Source organism: Lactuca virosa, chromosome 4 (genome assembly GCF_052849685.1).
Source record: "Lactuca virosa cultivar CGN04683 chromosome 4, Lactuca_virosa_CGN04683_v6, whole genome shotgun sequence".
Taxonomy (NCBI): Eukaryota; Viridiplantae; Streptophyta; class Magnoliopsida; order Asterales; family Asteraceae; genus Lactuca; species Lactuca virosa.
In genome coordinates, this window is record NC_136429.1 from 91907231 (window position 1) to 91928949 (window position 21719).

Consider the following 21719-nt stretch of genomic DNA (forward strand, 5'->3'; position numbering starts at 1 on the left):
CGCGGGGCGTGCGTACTCGCTTAGAGGCTTGTATTCTAAGCGTACCTGCTTGTACGCCCAACGTACTTACCCTCTTCAGCCCCAAACTTGATTTGACACTTAATCCCTTAATACAAAGCTCCAAAACATAGATCTTCCTTACGCTTAAAAGGGACTTAATAAGTAACTTAATGCATGCATGACACCAAAAATCTTATAAAGCTTGCACCTTTATGCTCAAAGAGACGAAAACACACTCAGATCTAAAAGAACAACCCTTAAACGACTTAACGCTTCCATAAACCCAAAAAGGGACCAAAATCATAACAAACTAACTATGAAGAGATCTAAACATATACAAGCCAAGATGCAAACATGATACCTCAGAAAGCTTTCTCATAAGATGATGATTCTAGATCCAAAACCTTTTCACCAAGCAAGGCAACTTCAAGCTTTTCGACTTCCTTCACAAAGGCAAAAATGAGCACCAAAGTCTTCTTAATATCTATAGAACACCACCAAGAGGCAAAGAGGCCAGCCCTAAAGACTTAAGATGCTTAAATATGGTACACATGCTAAAAAATTAGGGTTTAATCACCCCTCGTATGCCCATCGTACGAGGTCGACGTTCGCAATCCTTCCTTCTGGGTACGCCAAGCGTAAACCAATGTACGCCCGCCGTACTGGCCTTCGCACTAATACGCCCTGCATACTCCTTATGTACTCCCCGCGTACTAGGGTTTCCTCTTAAACCCTAAAATACACCGAAGGCCATAACTGCTTTGTTATAAATCCAATTTCGACGACCCTTATATCCATGAAAAGGTAACAAGAAGCTCTACAGTTTTATAAACTCATACTTTCCATAAAATTTCCCGAACAAAACCCAATTTCCCTAGAAACCCACTGCCATTTTACCAAAATACCCCTTGGTTCCAAAACCAAATCCGAACGACCGAATCATCTACATTACATCACCCACACCCAAATGGGTAAGTATTCGGGGCAGGGTGTTACAATAAGTAAGTAGTGTCGGCTCAAAGAGGAAAGCCGGTTAGGACTGACTCTACGAGGAAGGTCATTTAAGGTTGGCTCTACGATGAATGTCAGTCAGATGGTTCTTCTGGATGACCAGTTCAACACATGGTTCACCTAGATAGGTGAACTTGAGTGATGTTGGCTCTACGAGGAAATTTGGCACAAACATCACATGGGATCCGGGAGGTTAAACACGGTGGAGTTCGCACCACTTGAATTGAACCCTAACGACAACATGTGTACTAGTATATGCAACGTCAAAGTAGCGAATGCAGTAAATCGGGAGCAATGTTACGGATGAGAGTCGCACCTCATTTAGTGCATTGGGTCATGTTGGCCACGTTAGTAGTGAATGGGATACTTACCTTGGGATACGGATAAATATATAGACCCATGAATAGGAAGTATTATAATAACAATTACAAAGTTGATTAAGATTAGAGCAATTGTTAATGATGAAAATGAAGATTAATATTATCTTATAGTATTATAGCGATGTATGAAGTAATAACTAGTTACAAAGATGGACATTGAAAAGTAAATGAAAGGCTCTAATGATGAATTATATTAATGAGCTTCATTATGATGTGAGTAACATACGTGATGATTATATAATGTATCCGATGTCATGTTATGTGTGTTTTGAATGCATGTTTATATGATGTCTTGTCTGACCCATTTGGTATATGTAGGTTCTATAACACTATACTATGATTGACTCACTTAGCTTATGCTGACACTTATTTCTTTGCTTGTTGTTTTCCTTGCATTGGAACAGGTAGTGTGATATGATGCCTGGAGAGGATGGGGACATTCTGGGGTAGTTACATTAGTATATTTTAGCGATGATACCACTTTAGACATGTCGTTTAGTTTTCATTCACTTACGGTTTTGAGAACTTGTTTGTGGTTGGTTTTATGAAATTTTGTAACATCCCATTTAAAATATAATAATTAAATAATAAACCGAGAACTCCAAGAAGTAATTTTTATTATTGTTTTATATTGTTATTGTCCAAAATTAATTAACAATTAGTGGGTTGTTGGTTTCGGGAAGCCAAATATCGAGATTTGAATCTCCAGGGGTTAAAGTGTAATTTTGGGACTTAATTTGTGAAGATTTTCATAAGTCAAGGGGTGTTTGGTATTATTTGGACCTAAATTGTAAGGATTTTCAGAAGGAGGGGTTAAACGGTAATATTTGGATTTAATTTGAGAAGAATAAGAAGGGAGGGACTGTAAGTGTAAAATGTGCATAGATTTGAAAGTTGAAGACGGGTTAAACCCGTCACCCTCTTGTAACTCCATATATATATTTATCCTAACCCACATGCAAACCCTAATCCTAAATTTAGTTGTGCAGCTGCCACCCTCCCAATTTCTAGCCGCCACCACCTCGGTTGAGACCCCAAACCACTGGAGCAACCCTATAGTGCTCAGCGTGATGCCGGAATGATGGAGCTATGTGTGTGACCGTCGCCGCTCGATTAGGATGCCTTCAGCCTCATCCATCGCCGAAAATGTAGCCAACGCTCGGGAACCACCAGCCGAGTCCAGCTCCGCTGTAGCCGGCCGATAGCGCCGCCTGCTACCTCGTCGTCAAAAGCGCCGTCGTCTGCCGCTGCCGCCGTCAACTCCGCTGCTGCCGCCATGCTCGCTTCCGTTTCTGTTCCGACCGCCGCCATGCTCGGTGGGTGTTTTGTGCGTGTGTGTGCATGGTTCTGTATGTGTCGGCGTGTGGGCGTATTTATGAGTTGGTCGGAAATATGGGAGCCACCATGGCAGCCCACCATGGTGGCTATTGGCCGTTTGCTGCTCTTCTGCTGCCATACACCACCACTGGCCGCCACGAGGTGGTTGCATGTGTGTGTGTTTATAAGTGTGCGTGGGTGTTATTAGTGTGTGTGAATTTGAATTATATTGTAAATTGTAACCATATCGGAATAGTGAAAAAGAAACTCAAAGCCACCACCGGCCGCCGTGTCGGGTGGCAGTGTGCCTTGTTTGGTTTGTGACTCGTTTGGATGTTTGGACAAGGGACTACTAAACCCTAATGGGCCAATAGAAACCCTAGTGGGCCCACTGAGACCTTAACGGGCCCAATAAAGCCCTAATGGACCTAAAAGTCCAACAAATTGATAAATAGGCTAGTATTTGGGTTGGAAGCCCTAATTAGGGTTTGGAAAACCCTAATGCCAATAAAACCCTAATTTTGAGAATTAATCGAGACACACACATGGTAATTATTTAATAGTTTGAAATATTAAATAATAATCATTGGCAAAGATTAATCTAAGCAATATTAGACTTAATGGATTAAGTCATTAGTGGATTAAGTCCTTAATGGGTTAAGTTGGAAACTTAACCCTAATCAGCATTTTATGTGAAACCCTAATTCCACTTGGGCCTTAAGTTGGGCCTTCCTATTGGGCTTTGGTGATTGGACTAATAATGGGCTTTTCAAGAATAAGTAAATGGACTAAATAATTGTATGGGTTTTAGGATAAGGCCCATATGAGAGTCTTGGGCCCAATTTGGAAAATTGGGCCATAGATGGGCCATAATTGGGCCTTTATGATTATGTGATAGTGGGCCATAGGAATACAAATAGTTTGGACTAGAATAATTGAACGGGCCTTAAGGAAAGACCATGTAGAGGTCTATGCCCAATTTGGAAAATTGGGCCATGTGTTGGGCTTTGGCCCGTTACTTGACTATTGGGTTTTGTAGTGTGAGTTGGACCTTGGGATTGGAACGCAATTATTAATTGGGTATTATTTGATGTTGGCAGTTCGGGAATCTGTCAACCAGCAGCTAGAGTTTTATCTGCGGGACTTCAGCAGTGCCAGGTGAGTTTTACCTCACTATACTCAAGGGTCTAAGGCACCAAGGCCGGCCCTTTGAATTGTTATTGGTTATGTTATGCTAGTATGATCTGTTAGATCAGTATCCTAGAGGGTAGGATGATAGTATATGATATGTGGTATGACCTATTAGTTAGATATCCTAGAGAGTAGGATAATATTATATGTTATGTGGTATATCAGTTTGTTATCTATAGACTGTTGTGTGATTATCTGTTACATGTGCACATGTTTGTTTATTGGTTGAGGCTTATCTGCTTTGTGCGAAAGCCAATAGAACTGGGCATTCCAACCGAAAGGTTGAGGGCCTGGAGTATTCCATCCCGAGGATGATTAGACTCATAGTATATTGGCATTCCAACCGAATGGTTAAGGGCCTGGGGTATTCCATCCCGAGGATGATTGGACCCATAGTATATTGGCATTCCAACCGGAAGGTTGAGGGCCTGGGGTATTCCAACCCGATGGTTGATTGGACCCATAATATGCTGTTATGATTATATGTGTATTGTTGCGGGTATGGGTATCCTGGGGAACTAAATAAGCTTTCGGGCTTACAGTTTCAGTTTATTGTTTCAGGTACATCATGGGATCGTGGCAAGGCAAAGGCGTGATCGTACAGCTCCTTACTTCTTATGACTTTGTTTCTGGGATACTCTGAGATGATACATTTTGAAAACAAGTTTTGTAATGATTAATGGTTTTGGATATGTTTTAAAAGTTTTAAATTGGCTTGAATTTTATGGATGTTACAAGTTGGTATCAGAGCCTTGGTTTGAGTGAATTTGAGGAACACTCGTGTGACTCCAGTCTCAAATCAAGGAAAAGGTTTTCAAAATGAGTTTCAAATGGTTTTCAAAATAAGTAAAGGAGGATGCAGGGTGTACGATCAGTCGAAGCCAGTAAGTAGACCCCAAAATACCATACAGTTATTTAATTATGTGATATGTTAGAACAGCATGCTAGTACTAGGCTAGAGATAGAATTTCCTGATTACATGATGCCTACTAGCCTAGGGTTTCCTTTATATGAGACTGACATCATTACTGTAGTTTCTTGATGTATGCATCACGGTTATACATAATTAGTATCTTATAGCCTGAGAATGTTTGATTTGGCCTTATGTTCTGTTCTTGTTTGATTGGGAGCTTAGGGTAGGATTGGATATTCGAAAGTCTACAGGGTCCACGTTATGTATGGCTAGCATACACTAGTGCTGCAGGGTTGGTGGAAGTTTCATGGATGGGTGGGTTATGTGAGGCCGGGAGGCCAGTTATGAGACAGTTAGCCTTCCTCTAGGAGTGAGGTTGAGCGACCACCAGATGTATGTATAGTGTTAGGGTGTTTTGATACTTGAGACAAATATGGGTAGGTGTGGAAGGTAGTAGGGGCCCATACTACTGAAAGCACAGGACCCATACACGTAGCAAGGAAGTCACAACCCCTGGGTTTAGTTGGGAGTTGGTTTCCTGTCATCATATAGGTTACCAGAGATCTTTCTGATGTATTATCAGAATGATGATTACGAGACGTTTTGCGACCGGATCCAGATCAGCATCAGGAGCTGGCAGCCAGGATCGGCCAGTATTGTCAGAGGATCGTATGAGGGAGATTGTCCCGGGTCAGATTCCGGAGATGTTTGGGTCTATCAAGACCGCCATGGTTGAGTATTTCGACGAGCACTATGTAGCCATTGTTGTGACGGCTGCCGCAGCAGCTTCAGCAGCCGTAACGACGGCAGGGGTAGGAGTTGGTCGAGCTTTCCAGTACCGGGACTTGTTACTGGGACATATTCTGACGAGCAGAGGGCTGCAGTTACTTGGTATCAGGGAGATGTTCTGTACTTGTTACATTCTGCGGGTTAAGCAGGAGATTCTAGCACATGCGTTTCTAGATTTGAGGCTTCGGGGGTTTTGCTCGAGGCCAGAATGTGAGTCGCGGGTACTTCGGAAAGGAGTAATGATTATGTTCAGCTGGAGTTATGCAGCTGGAATTAGAGTGGTTAATTGATAGGATTGGAATGTTGTTTTCTAGGGCAAGGAATGTTCCCTTTTATTTTACGAACTCGAAGGATTGAGCAGGCTTGTGACCCCAGGATCATGTTGTATTCTAGCTCGGGGTTAGCTGGTCGTCAGGATTGGCGACAGTAGTTTAGCGCTGGTAAGCGCGGGTAGGTCGATGTGGCATAAGTATTTTGGAGGTCCATTTCGCTTTGGATCTCTTGTATCGGACGGTAAGGATTGATTGTGCGACCTATTGCACTTTCAGGATTGTAGACTAAGTCTTAGGAGTGGTTGTAGCCCGGTTTAGGAAAAAGGGTGTTTCAGCTACTGCAGTTCAGTTGTGGATGATTGAGCTGGTGAGCGAGTCAGGGTGCGTGACCCTGAATGATATGATCTCTAGAGTCCGAGTGTGTGACAATTATTGGAACATCTTGGGAAGAAGGGTATTATGTGGGAGGTCTACGGACGGGGTCCCACAGGACGGTTATTCAGCATTGTCAGATGCAGTGGTTTAGTAATCGTTATTGATTGGCAGAGGAAAGCGCCAAGGGAAGTATCTCGTTGTTGAGACATTGGTTGGAGCATCTATCTTTGGACTTCAAGATTTGGGTGTGGGATCATTCGAGCATTAGGGACTGTTGGTTTCCCTGGGATTCAGGAAGTGTTCATCTAGTTCTTAAGAAGTGTGTGATCATTTGGGAATGACTAGTAACGGAGCACTAGTTGGAAAGAGATGGTTGTCATCGGATCGATCGTTGGAAAGGGAGAAAGATTGGGAATTCTTCAATTTTCATGTATTGTGAAGACTTAATCGAATCTAAGTGGGGGAGAATTATCCTGGAATACAGAAACATGAGCGGTTTTTGAAAATGGGATAAGTTTCGCATCATTATCAGGAAGGAAGACAACGCAAGTGGCTGTTTAGTTGAGGGTTATGTGGGTAGGGGGTTCGGTAAAACTTCCCAGCATGAGTATCGCGTCTTCTCGGTGCTTGATAGCAGAATTTGGGGAAATCAGGTTGGGATTCCAGTCAAGAATCGAGTTCAGTTCGGATGTCCGGTCGAGTGCGTGTGCTTGACTCTGAGGGTTTTTGGATTGATAGATTGAGGGTAAGGTATCGGGCTGTAATTGTGTTAGGGTGGAAGTGTTGTAAGACTGCGGGGGTATCTGTAGCATTCACAAGGTTAGCAGATGGTACTTGAGTGATGTAAGTCTGTGGGTATAGCCGCAACCTTCACTTGGTTAGTAGATAGCATGAACGCATTGTTAGAACGCGGAAGGAACAGTAGTGCCCACCAGTTCGGGTATAGCAGTGAGGATATGGAAATCCACAGATTGGTTTATGGATTAGACCTGGTTAAACCAGTGATAAGACTGTAGGAGCATCACTACAGTTATGAGACCAAGGAAGCAATGGATTGCTTAAGGTTGTTGTGATATAAGTCTACAGTTAGTCAGGTAACAATCACTTTTAGCCTTGGATTTGGTGACGTCAAGATTTGACACATGGATCCGATCGGTTGCAGCAGGAGGTTGTTAGAGTCGCAGTGGCATGACAACTAGTGGCAACTAGTTCCAGGGAAGGATTTCGTTCGGAAGTCGTGTGAGACAACTATGTGGTAGTCCTTTAGCTCCGCCACTGGGCTGGAACCCGGTATTTCAGATGAGTGTTACTCGGTTGTGACGAATCAGAGGATTTGGATGAGATGCAAGGATAGGTCCTTGGATTTCAACTTACGGGTTAGACCCGAGTTATGTATGTAGTGGTATTCCAATCTAGGGTATTCCATCGTGAGGATGACCGGACCCCACGATTGAGTGGAACTGACGTGTTTGGTATTCCAACCCGAAGGTTGATTGGACCAAACATGTGTGTGATACGGGGGTATTCCATCCTAGGGATGACTAGACCCGACGTAGGCATGCCTGGTATTCCAGCCCGAGGCTGATTGGGCCAGGAATGAGTATTTGTGCTTATGAGCCGGTTATTATATATATGTGGTTCGGGAACTAAAGGATAATAGTTGGCAGTGTGGGATTTATGATTCTGTTTTCTAGTGGGAACCTAAGGTTATCAGAAGTTGAGTAGCCAGTTGGGAGTTAAGTGCAATGCATTCGACAATGACCCAGTGTGGGCAGTCTTTCAGGGGGCTAGACCATCTCGAGATTTCATATTATGGATTGAGTAAATGTGATCATATTGCAAGGGATTCGTCTATTTTCAGGTTTTAGAACCTTGTGAGGGTTGGTTGCGGTTTTCGTGGAAAGGCTAGGGTTATGCTCGAGATTGTAGTCCAAGTTGTTTGGCGTGTAAGGAATGAGAAGAAACGATTTCGGGGACGAAATAAAATTTAAGTGAGGGAGAGCTGTAACATCCCATTTAAAATATATTAATTAAATAATAAACCCGGAACTCCGAGAAGTAATTTTTATTATTGTTTTATATTGTTATTGTCCAAAATTAATTAACAATTAGTGGGTTGTTGGTTTCGGGAAGCCAAATATCGAGATTTGAATCTCTAGAGGTTAAAGTGTAATTTTAGGACTTAATTTGTGAAGATTTTCATAAGTCAAGGGGTGTTTGGTATTATTTGGACTTAAATTGTAAGGATTTTCAGAAGGAGGGGTTAAACGGTAATATTTGGATTTAATTTGAAAAGAATAAGAAGGGAGGGACTGGAAGTGTAAAATGTGCATAGATTTGAAAGTTGAAGACAGGTTAAACCCGTCACCCTCTTGTAACTCCATATATATATATATATATATATATATATATATATATATATATATATATATATATATATATATATATATATATATATATATATATACATATATATATATATATATATATATATATATATATATATATATATATTTATCCTAACCCACATGTAAACCCTAACCCTAAATTTAGTTGTGCAGCCGCCATCCTCCCAACTTCTAGCCGCCATCACCTCAGTTGAGACCCCAAACCACCGGAGCAACCCCCTAGTGCTCACCGTGACGCCGGAATGATGAAGCTATGTGTCTGACCCCCGCCGCTCGATTAGGATGCCTTCGGCCCTTATTCGCCGCCGAAAATGTAACCAACGCTCGGGAACCACCAGCCGAGTCCAGCTCCGCTGTAGCCGGCCGATAGCGTCGCCTGCTACCTCTTCGTCAAAAGCGCCGTCGTCTGCCGCTGCCTCCGTCAACGCTGCTGCTGCGCCATGCTCGCTGTCGTTTCTGTTCCGACCGCCGCCATGCTCGGTGGGTGTTTTGCGTGTGTGTGTGCATGGTTCTGTATGTGTCGGCGTGTGGGCGTGTTTATGAGTTGGTCAGAAACGTGGGAGCCAGCATGGCACCCCACCATGGTGGCTATTGGTCGGTTGCTGCTCTTCTGCCGCCATACACCACCACCGGGCGCCACGAGGTGGTTGCGTGTGTGTGTGTGAGTTTATTAGTGTGTGTGGGTGTTATTAGTGTGTGTGAATTTGGATTATATTGTAAATTGTAACCATATCGGAATAGTGAAAAAGAAAGTCAAAACCACCACCGTGCGGTGGTGGCTGCCGCCTCCTGCCGCCACCGGACGCCGTGTCGGGTGGCGGTGTGCCTTCTTTGGTTTGTGACTCGTTTGGATGTTTGGACAAGGGACTACTAAACCCTAATGGGCCAATAGAAACCCTAGTGGGCACAATGAGACCTTAATGGGCCCAATAAAGCCCTAATGCACCTAAAAGCCCAACAAATTGATAAATGGGCTAGTATTTTGGTTGGAAGCCCTAATTAGGGTTTGGAAAACCCTAATGCCAATAAAACCCTAATTTTGAGAATTAATCGGGACACACACACGGGAATTATTTAATAGTTTGAAATATTAAATAATAATCATTGGCAAAGATTAATCTAAGCAATATTGGACTTAATGGATTAAGTCATTAGTGGATTAAGTCCTTAATAGGTTAAGTTGGAAACTTAACCCTAATCATCATTTTATGTGAAATCCTAATTCCACATGGGCCTTGAGATGGGCCTTCCTATTGGGCTTTGGTGATTGGACTAATAATGGGCTTTTCAAGAATAAGTAAATGTACTAAATAATTGTATGGATTTTAGGATAAGGCCCATATGAGAGTCTTGGGCCCAAAATGGAAAATTGATCCATAATTGGGCCTTTATGATTATGTGATATTGGGCCATGGGAATACAAATAGTTTGGACTAGAATAATTGAACGGGCCTTAAGGAAAGACCATGTAGAGGTCTAGGCCCAATTTGGAAAATTGGGCCATGTGTTGGGCTTTGGCCCGTTACTTGACTATTGGTTTTTGTAGTGTGAGTTGCACCTTGGGCTTGGAAACGAATTATTAATTGGGTATTGTTTGATGTTGACAGTTCGGGAATCTGTCAACCAGCAGCTGGAGTTTTATCTGCGGGACTTCAGCAGTGCTAGATGAGTTTTACCTCACTATACTCAAGGGTCTAAGGCACCAAGGCAGGCCCTTTGAATTGTTATTGGTTATGTTATGCTAGTATGATCTGTTAGATCAGTATCCTAGAGGGTAGGATGATAGTATATGATATGTGGTATGACCTGTTAGTTAGATATCCTAGAGAGTAGGATAATATTATATGTTATTTCTAACACTCTTCAAAACCTTTGTTGGTTTCAAGGAATTTAATTGAAACATTTGCAGGTTTCAAAAACATGGCTCTAGTCCCACTTGTTGGAAAATCAACCAAACATGAATGTAGAATATATGATTAAAGAGAAAATAAAACACAAATGAACGGACATGAAAACCTTTCTTGAAAATACACAAGGCAGAAAACCAATGTTGAGGGACACGATTATAATAGTGATAAACGAAATAAAATTTAGGATATAAAAGAAAATATAAAAGGAAACTTGCCCTTTAATATCAAAGGTAACAACTAATAACTATCAAATAGATGGAAACATTCATGATATTAAAGATAAAGGGAAAGGAAGGAACCTCGTTGTGGAATTCGTATCAATCAACAACAACACCCAAAGAACAAATTATTCACATTTTTTGTATGTTGATTACACACCAGACATAAATAAGAGTTGATATCCAAACCTTTATGATGCAAATTGATTCTCAAGGGAAGACGATTAAGGTGTCCACACCATAACATTAACTTTAATGGGATCAACTTGTTCCAAGGAGTAGGATTGTGATCAGACAAAGGCAAAGTGCATCAGTTCACGATCAAGATAATGAAGATAATTGCAATTGTAATTTTCAATGATGATATAACACTTGAATAACTGAATATATTTCTATAGGTTACTTGTTTTCTCATATGATTAATGTACATATCTAAGATAATTGTAGTGGACCAAAGAGGAAAAATTTAACCAAAGACACAATCTCAAAAACAACATTACTGTGTGTAGTGCCTTCACATAATTAAAACAAAAAACTACCTGATTGTTGCTGATTGTTGCCGTTTTGATTGTTACTGCTGTGATCGTTGCTGCTGTGATTGTTGCTGTTGGCGCTCGGGTAGCAATTGTCGTGGGCAAGAGAGTACACGAGAAGAAGGGTTTGAGAACGGTATTGTGAAGGAATCGGGATTACATGCGCACGTTCATGTGATCATCATCTTACGTGACTTTTTTTTTCTTTTTTGTCAATTACCTCATTAAGGGCACTATAGGAATATCAAATTAAATTAGATGAGATGGAATATTGATGACAAATGGCATAATTTTAGTGGGTAGGTATATTAGTAGAAGGAAATAGTAGGAGGCAATTTAATTTCTCTTTTCTTAATTTGATTTACTCAAGATCTGAATTTAATATCCATTTTTTAACATCCATTAGTTGTTTACCTATGATCCTCTAACGATAATCCATAACCCTTTATCACAATCATAACATTTTCCATATTTCAGGCATACTATTATTTGGGAAAAGTCAACATTGGTTGGTCCATTAATGGTCGGATTTTATGGATGTAAATGTTGAAAAGAAGACATAATAAGACGGTATTGTTTATAGTAGTATCATTTATTTGCATACATAAAGAGAATCATAAAACAACACGTATACATCATGTGATATTAAACAATATTAAAGTCGAGCTAAATGACTGATATCATATGGAGATGCATCCATGGTTGAAAGTGCAATGTATGACCTTTTTGCAATGATTGTGTTTGCAACTTCTGTGGGGTGGAAAGAATCATAGTACATATACAAATCTCGATCAGGACATGGGATCGAATTTGGAACACATTGTCCATTCGTTACTTGACAACAAGGAACATTTGGATTAGGTATATCTACAATATCCAAACATTTTATTAAGTTAGTACATTCAATATTAGGTAATAAATATGTTTTTAAAATACGATGTAGGCATGTAGCAATTAACATGAAACACCATATAAATATGAATATTTTGTACTCTTTTACCTTCTTGTGCTGCTGACATGCTTGTAATGTTAATAAATGTGAATTTTCCATCACAATTATGCTCTTTGTTCAGCTTCTCTACAAGATGCTTAAGCTGGTCATTAAATAGCTTAACTGCATCATTAATCCACTCAACGCATGGTTTTCCATTAGTTCCATGCAATGCTATCTCACCTGGCATGCAACCTAACTGACCCAGACCAAACACAATAACTTTCCTAGCTCCCAAATTATACAACTTCTGTGACATGATTTAAAAAAATATATATAAGGTTTTGTTGAACACTTAATTATAATAGATAAAGTATTTTTAAAACTATGTACTTATAATATGTAAAGTATTAAAGATCACAAAATATTAGAAACTAAAATGAGAAGTGTCATAACCTTTGAACCATATTATACTTGCAAGGAAGATACGATTGGGAATAAGAATGGCCAAGAAAGCCTATATTATGAAAAATCAAACCAAATATTATAGTATTTATACCGTTAGTTGTTCATAGTATTGTTCCGCAAGGACTACTGCATATTCCTCAACAGTATATATACTACTCGTGTTGTAAATACTAGGTATGAAGTAGTTGCTGACGTAATCATTGCTTCCAATATCTGCTAAGTAAATGCATTTCATAAGGTATTCATTGGTAAATGTCTTGTTTCTTTGCAACGCAGAAATGCGTGAAATTGTTGTTACGTGATTAAGTAATTGCCTATCCAAACTGATCCGATCACCCTGCAGTGAAGTAATAAACGAAACAAAATTATATGCTTTATTTTTATTTTTATACATGTTTAATAGAATGATCTATAAAATATGATATATGAAACTAAGTAAATATGTAATTTTGTCTTTGAAAAAAGAAAAAAGAAAAAAAGAAAAGGAACACCAAGTACTATTTGCCTTAAAATTTTAGAATTTTTCTACACTACCTGAATCTTTATCAATACAAAGACAACGAATATTCATAGACCTTACGGTATAGAGTATATTCTTGTATCTTCCCATTATTATAAACTTCATTGGGAAAATATGATCATTAGATATGGATTTATAATAGATTACAAGTTAAAGTGTAGGAATAAATAGGTTGCTAATTTCGATTACCACAAAATTTCCAGATTCCTCTCGAATACCAGCAGCGCCACTACCGTAGTTTACACCTGTGCTAATTACTTGGTCTGTTACTGTAGCGTAAGGTGGGATGAAGTTAACAAAACCCAGGTATTGACCTAAATCAAATATAAGATTTGTTTACATTAATATTATTATTGCTTTTTAATTGGACAAATCTTGAAATGAATGATCTAATTCGAAAAAGTATACATTCTATATATATATATTAAATCTAAAGGAAGTTAGCAATAGTAACTTTTATGTCTTTAGGTTTTTGCCACAAATGTTTAGTGAATTTGATACTTTTAGTCCTTAAAGTGAAAACTTTTACAATTTTGTGTTTTGATTAAGTTTTTGTGCTTTTAGGGTTTTGCCACAAATCTTTAGTAACTTTGACACTTTTCGTCCTTGCAGTGAAAAGTTTTATATTTTGGTGTTTTTGCCACAAATTTTTAATGAATTTGACACTTTTCGTCCTTATAGTCAAAACTTTTACATTTTGACATAAAAAACACAAAAAACCTCTCCTATTTGCGGTGATTTACACTTTCAGCACGTATTTTGTAAAGGTTGCCGATTTTCCCCATATTACCCCAAAAGCGGCGTAGCCGCGAGTTCTTTGCTAGTTGCAAATTAATTCACATATATTCAAAGAAAAAAAATTAACTCTTGGAAAATATTTAAATGGATTTTTATTTGGAAAGAAAACAAAAAAGCATATTTTTTATGAATATTAAAGTTACCAAAGAGTAAGGATATATACAAGAAACAAAAGCATGTTGAAAGTAAACTAGACTTAGGATTCTTGGTAGTTGTTTTTAAGTTAGTTCTTTTTTAGTTAGAGGTCAGGAAAATGTGTCCGTTATTTATGAAGAGTTACAATGGTTAGTCAAGAGCAGTCTCACTTTGAAACGGTATCCAAATCTTGAACGACCAACTAGTGATGAATACATCGGTTGATTGGTCAAAGAGAAAAAAGAAAAAAGATGGTACTTTTGAGTGTTGATTCTAGAAGACGTATGATTCTATTTGTTGCGAATACTTAATTTGAACGAATCATGATTTTTATAGGTTGTGGTGATAAAGACTTTGCATTTTGATGATAGGGGGATTCAGTTTCGTGAAAGTCGACTCCGAGGCTCTGAAGTTTGGGCTAGAATAATAAGATTATTTGAAGAAATGTTTGGATTGGAAACATTCCTTTAAAGAATTGGTTTAGTAGGTTGTACTATTTGGTGAACGGCTGGGACTGCTTCGTAAAAAAAAGATTGAATAATGATTCGAACTTGAATTGGCATCGGAAGATTAGGCTGAATCAAGCTTAAGCAACTTCATGGGTTGGAGAGTGTGTTATAAAATTTCATTTTTATCTTTCTAAATCTATTTTAAACCACTACAATTTTTCTCTTTATTTATCTTTCTATATCTCTTTTAAATGATGACAAATGTCCTATTTAAGAAAATAAATTATATTGTTTTTTTATAGAAATTAGGTGTGAGATCCGTATACTACACGGATTTATTAAAAATAAAATTTTAACATCAATGTATAAATATTAAATATATATTTTAAAAAAAAATATTTTTACATAAATACGAACCATATAATGAATAAGTAAGTAATTCAATCTATACTGATAAAAAATTATTAAGATATTTTAAATAATGATATTGAGAATTAAGGTGTAAACATTAAATAATTTTTAAATTAACTTTCGAAATAAATACAAACGAAATAATGAATAAGTAGTTGTTGATTCTATACTAATAAAAAAAATTATTGACATATTATAAATAGTTGTTATGATTCAAAATTTTGAAATACTTTTTGAAGATGGTGTTCTTTTTCATTGATTAGGGTAGAAATAAAGATGTATTATACACACATATTTATTTATAATAAATAATAATTTTTTTAGAATTCAAATTAAAAATACAAAAATACTAAAGGTATATTTTGAATTCAAATATATATCATCAAATATACAACATTAATTGTATCATTAGAGCATCTATTTGAATTCAAATATATTTGTAAATTAATAAACATTTAAATAAAATGAATATTTTATATATATATAATACTAGAGTCATTAATTACTGGAATTGATTATTGATTAATAAAAAAAATAAAGATTATCATTGGAATTTAAATAATTATAAAATCTAATATAATGACATTTGACAAAAGCTTTGAAAAATGGTAAGTTGTAAAATAAACCTTTATTTATTAGAGAGCATAAGAATAAAAGAAATAATAGTTGATTCGATTTTTATGGTAAAGTAGTTATAAACGAAGCCTTTTCCATTTAGAACTTGGATTTGTTTGTTTATTAATTTGTAATTGGTTTCTCTCCTTTCTAGCTACTTCTAACTTGTTACGGCGACTAATAAAAAATCATTTCAGTATTTAATTTAATTATTGTGTTGTTACTTATTAAAAGCACTAGGTGTGCGATCCGTGTATTACACGGGTTGATTTAAAAAAATTAAAAATTAAATTAAAGTGTAAATATAAAATATTTTTTAATGTATATACTTTAAAATAAGAAAGGAAGAAACGTATTTATTGCAATTGAATATCATATATATGATATTTAATATTTTACATATATAAGTATATAACTTTAATTTTAAAAATTAAAACAAATCAAAAATTGACAAGTGGATAATATTTATTTCAAAAATACCACAAAATGACAAGTGTCAAAACTTATAAGAGATTGACATGTGTCAAAAAAAAAACCTTCATTTATTAAGTAGGATGATGATACGACTTTGTAAAAAAGGGTGTTAATCTAAAAGAATGGCAACGTGTTTCATTATCTATTTTTTATCATAGAAATTTTATTTAATTTATTCCTATTATTATTATATCGTTGGATCTTAGTTTTTTATTGAGCAATATATCTAGACAAATCTCAGTTAATGATAATGAACCAAGGATTGTCAACGATGTACCTTGATTAAAATAAGCCAATTTATAATTTGTCGTCCAAGGTAGCCGAAGTTAATGTTAGGGTAAGCAGCGACCTCTTGAATCGGTTATACATGTGTTATACTATATTTTTCAGATGTTTTGGTAAAAAGGCGAAATATGTAATTATATTGCAATAAAAGCACAACAAGAAATATAAGTATTAGAGGCGACAGTATTAGAGACGACATGGATTATTAGGGACGACACGTGACAACACGTGTATGTGGCGTCGCTAAAAGCATCCCATCGCCGCTAATGCGTAGTCTCTAATAGCACACGTCGGCCATCCGTGTGATTTCGTCTAGAATCAATCGTAGCCGTTCACTTTTCATCTGATCGAATCGATACGGTTCCTCCGTACGAAAGCAATAGCGGCGACCCTAATAGAGACACGGCCGTCGTCGCTACTAGTCACCAAAAAAGACGCGGGACCCGTTCCCTCCAACATGTCGCCCCAATTGCAATCCTGTCGCCACAAATACTGGCGCTGCTAAAGGGTTCGCTCCTTTTACCACAACACCGTGTCTCAGAACAGGTGACAACCCATAATTATCCACAATCCTCCTCTCGACGATTTTCCGGCGATTTACCACCACAACAGCTTCTCCATTCGATTTTTCAGGCAACCATCACCACAAAACCTCTCTCCTTTCTCCTTTCCACTTCACTCCTCCTCTCCCCCACTAGTTTAGCCCGTTTTTCCGGCTGTGATAAGTGTTTCGGCGAGAAAACTTGTGTTTTTCCGGCATCTGCAGCGAGGGTATGTGCTCTTTTTCCTCCTTTCTCTTTCAATTTGTTTTATGTAACAAATTTGTATGGTAATTTTGTATTTTGGTGGTTTCACAGCTTCTTCTCCGGTGACACCACCTCTTCTCCGATGACATCACTTCTTCTCCGGCAACAACGAGAAATATAACTACACCATAGCGATTTTCCAGGTTTTTTTTCTTATTTTTTCTGTTTTTAATGTGGTATATGAAATGTTGGTATTTGTATGTGAAATGTATATTTATTTGTATTTGTATATGAAATGTATGTGTATGTATGATAAAAATGTATGTATAAGTGTATTTGTATGTGAAATGTATATGTATATGTGTATTTGTATGTGAAATGTATGTGTATTTATGAAAAATGTGTTTATAAACACTTATATAATGTTAACACTTCTTGTGTTTAGAGTTTTAGTTAATAATTACCAACGTTGGGAAAAGTTACATTCGCAATAAAATGCACAAAATGAAAATGAAAATGGTCAATATGCATGTTAAACCTTAGGATCAAAGAACCAATATTTTCTCAACTTCTAGATTGATTTTGTCCTTTATTTAGTGTACCTTATGGATGATTTGGAAGGCTTACTAGAATCAACAATTTCAGTTGGATTAAAAACAGATCCAAATTTTGTAATATTGAATTGTCATTATTATGTATGTCATTTTTATCGAATTTTTTGTGTATTTGACTTGAGCTTCTCGCTTAAGTCATTTTTTTTGTGCTAATATATTTGATTGCCGTTCAAAATAAAATTACTTGTTACGGCGGTTAATAAAAAATCATTTCATTACTCAATATAATTATTGTGTTGTTACTTATTAAAAGCATATGACTTTAAAAAAAATGGCAACGTGTTTCATTATCCATTTTTTATCATAGAAATTTTGTTTAATTTATTGGTTTTTTATTTTATTTTTTTTGATAATGAACCAAGGATTGTCAACGATGTTTCTTGATTGAAATAAGCCAATTTATAATTTGTCGTCCACGATAGCCGAAGTTAATGTTAGGGTAAGCAGCGACCTCTTAAATCGGTTATATTTTTCAGATGTTTTTATTAAAAGGCGAAATATGTATTATATTGCAATAAAAAATTAAGAGAAGATATTAGCTATAAACACTTATATAATGTTAACATTTCTTTTGTTTAGAGTTTTAGTTAATAAAATACACAAAATGAAAATTAAAATGAAAATGGTCAAATATGCAATGTTAATAAAGAAAGTGATATGCCGGAAAAATTAGTATCGTATGATTGTATATAATACCCCTCACTAAATAATAACTACAACGTCAAAAAATGAGTAAAATAATAACTACAACGTCAAAAAATGAGTAAATTGATACTTTGCTCTAAAACAATTTCTTTATTTTTCTTAATGGACATCCGAAAATCTAAATTGTCAAACAAAATGAGATAAAGAGAGAAATAGACCAATGATATCTGCAACATTTCGACCGTTCGTGAATCTGCCTGTGACGCCTTCTGGAAAATCAATCCCATACGGCGGAAAATTGGCTTTCACGGCTGTTTTGAGGCCATTGTTATTGCCACTATCAACCAATGAGTCCCCAAATATGAAGTAACATGGGACTTGCGGTTTACAGGATGCCTGGCTATGCAACAACCCAACAAATATGAGGATCCGGAAAAATAAGCTGAGTTGATCCCGAGTCATGTTAATTTCTTAATGGAAAGGATCTTGTGATCGTTCTTCAATGGGCAAAGCATACTACTTAAAGGGGAAGAGATTAAGAGGGTTGGGCATGAGGGAATTCTTTTTTCAAGCGTTAAGAGGTGGCAAGTTAGTGTCTAATAAATTAATTATATATTTACTGTAAATGTTGTTTTCTTGATGGTTTAATTAATATATTGCTTTTGGAAATTACTTGTTAATGAGTTTATATCATGTGTTATTCAACAAATCAATCATCTTGTCGTTTATTATATATGTATCAACGGTTTGACTCGGATGGTTCATTCTATATTAAATTTGGATGGAGTTTTTAACTAAAACGTGGGGTTTATTAAAATTGATTCCGACGTCATGGTACTTCAAAAGTTATAATTTACTTAATAATTGTGTAATTCTAGAAAGAAAAAAAAAATCCGTTGTTCATAAAATAAACCTTTTGTAGAGAAAGCTGTACAGTAAAAACGATATTTAAACAACCCCAAATCTTTTTTTATGATATACCTTGAAACCTTTGACCATGCGCTCTCCAAAAAAAAAAAAAAAAAAAAAAAAAAAAAAAAAAAAAACTCATCATATCACATGTAAAGGCCAGCCGGTATGTTTACTACTCATCAAAATACATGGTATGTTTACTACTCATCAAAATACATGTAAAGGCCAACCGTTATGGTTGGTACGAGGCATTTGTGGTGACAAGATGACAATTTGTTTTTACAGTGAATATCATCCCCCCATGCAACATGATGGTTTGTGGTGTGGTGGAATGTGGTCATCACCATTAATCCATTATGATCACATCTAATCATATTTTTTTTCTTTTTTTCTTTATCTTTTTCTTCCTTCCAATTAATTGAAAAATATATTTTTTTATCTAAATAATAAAAAAATATAAGAGGGATACAACGATGTGGAATCACTAGTAGAAAAAAATATTTTTAATGACAGACGAATTACAACGAACACTAGTTTTATGACACACATGGAAGTCTACCATACAAATTATGTCATATTTCATAAAATATAAATGATTTACGATGGACAAAATCCATCGTATTTATGTCGCATTTTATGTTTGAAACTAAAACAACACGGAGTATTTTAAATAAGTTAATTTATTTTTCATGTCTGTACTCAAAGCCCTTGTATTGTATCGATGCTTCGTTCATTCAAAGTCATCTACAACACGAAAACAAAAACAACAACGTCGGTTAAGGTTCCTCTACTGGTGTTGTGTTGTAGAAATCGACTCGCAACTTCCACCACTAGTCACGCCATTGCCAAAGTTCAATTCTCGAGTTTGATAAAATTATACTCCAAGGCATTCTCTCTGCATTTCTAATTTTGATTTCGCGTTTTCTGTGTACAAGGATTTGGATTTGACTATTTAATCCAGGTTTTGTAACCGATTATCTCTTCCTCTCACAATTCAATATCTTTATGCTTCTCTCTTTTATGTTTTAATTTCATGTCAAGTCTCTCATGGTTGGTAAAATTCTCTTCACAAAGACTTTGTGGTAATTAAGCGTAATCAGTTAGCTAAGGTTGTGTCGGTTCATAAATTTCTTCCAGAAGCATAGCAGGTCTGGTTCATGGTTGTATTTTGATTGAATATTTAGTTTCTTATCCTATTGGTGTGGTGAAATTTCTTCCAGAAGCATAGCAGGTCTGGTTCATGGTTGTATTTTGATTGAATAGGAAGGTTAAAATTTGTTCATTTTTATAGCAACATATATAATTTTAAATCAACAAGGCAAAAATGTTATATGCGCAGGCAGACTATGTGTTTGATAATATGCTTGAGAGAAGGGAAGACTATGTTAAATGTATGTTCTTACGACGAGAACTCCATTAATTGTTGTTGGCGAGGTATGGTGTTTTTCTATACCATAGAGAAAAGAATCATTGCTTCTTTTGTGTAAATTCTTCTCCTTATAAAACTATATTAGAATAGAACATTTTTGTGTGCCCTATAAAAAGTTTTAAGTGGGTGAAAGGAGAACATGGTTAGTATTTTTAATGCACCATTTTCTAAAATGACAAGATTTTGGATGCCATAGATGTATTCTGCTAACATCCTTTCACAAATCCATAGTACATTAAAGTTCTTCCACTATTTTCATCACATGATTGTCTAAATCAAGAAATTAGACTAAGCAATCAACCCGATTCCACTTGCATGTTATTATGGTATATCTTGTTGTAACTCGGGGATTATTTCTGCACTACAATTATTGGTGGAGCATTGGCTGAACATAAATATCTATTCCTTGAAGCTGCAAAGGTTGATGATTTAGATCCCAACTGCTTAGTTTTTATAATTTATATTTTGTCTTTTTCTTTTGGTTTTTACATATGGCTTTTCTTTTATGCGGGTTGGCATAGGAATTTCTGAACTTACAACTTGTGAGATATTAAAATAGGTTAGAAAACATCTACATATTCAAACAACCCCATATAAAAGCACACCTCAACACCAAAGAAAATATGAAATATAAATTAAGAGGTTATCTGATGGATGTTTTGTGCAATCATACATATAAGTGATCCATTAAAAGAGATCTGCAGGAAAGTTTGGCTTATGGATTCAAAGGTAACAAATATGTAGAGATTACATCATTCTATCTTAACATTTTCCTTGCATAAACACACTTGTTTTTATTCGTACACTTGTTGATCTAATTTTGTTATTATTTTTTTTCTTTACATTTGGTTTGATTATTAGTTCTTACATCTCTTAGTTAAATGCCTAAAATACCCTTTCTTAGTTATTTGTTTTAGAAATATTGTATGTAACTCAACCTTTGTGTATAGTTCTTTGTGTAGCTGAAGAG

The 21719-nt window shown here is 36.3% G+C and overlaps 1 protein-coding gene across 1 annotated transcript; it reads right to left on the minus strand.

The window, feature by feature from the left end:
• Positions 1 to 11890: 11890 nt before the first annotated feature.
• On the minus strand, positions 11891 to 18948 carry LOC145106327 (GDSL esterase/lipase At1g29670-like). Its single transcript, XM_079043333.1, has 5 exons — positions 18627 to 18948; positions 13426 to 13550; positions 12808 to 13053; positions 12318 to 12558; positions 11891 to 12184 (listed from the first exon to the last, which is right to left on the minus strand). Exons 1-5 carry the CDS (start codon positions 18868 to 18870, stop codon positions 11973 to 11975), a joined length of 1068 nt encoding a protein of 355 aa, XP_078899459.1. The 5' UTR covers positions 18871 to 18948; the 3' UTR covers positions 11891 to 11972.
• Between the last annotated feature and the right edge of the window lie 2771 nt (positions 18949 to 21719).

Bases quoted from the DNA above. Each gene is read 5' to 3' on its own strand.
- LOC145106327 (XM_079043333.1), bottom strand. From the start codon at position 18,870: ATGACTCGGGATCAACTCAGCTTATTTTTCCGGATCCTCATATTTGTT. The intron at 13,551-18,626 runs GTCTATTTCTCT...TATTTGATTTAG, and splicing joins AAATGTTGCAGATATCATTG to GTCAATACCTGGGTTTTGTT. The intron at 12,559-12,807 runs GTATAAATACTA...ATCATGTCACAG, and splicing joins AATACTATGAACAACTAACG to AAGTTGTATAATTTGGGAGC.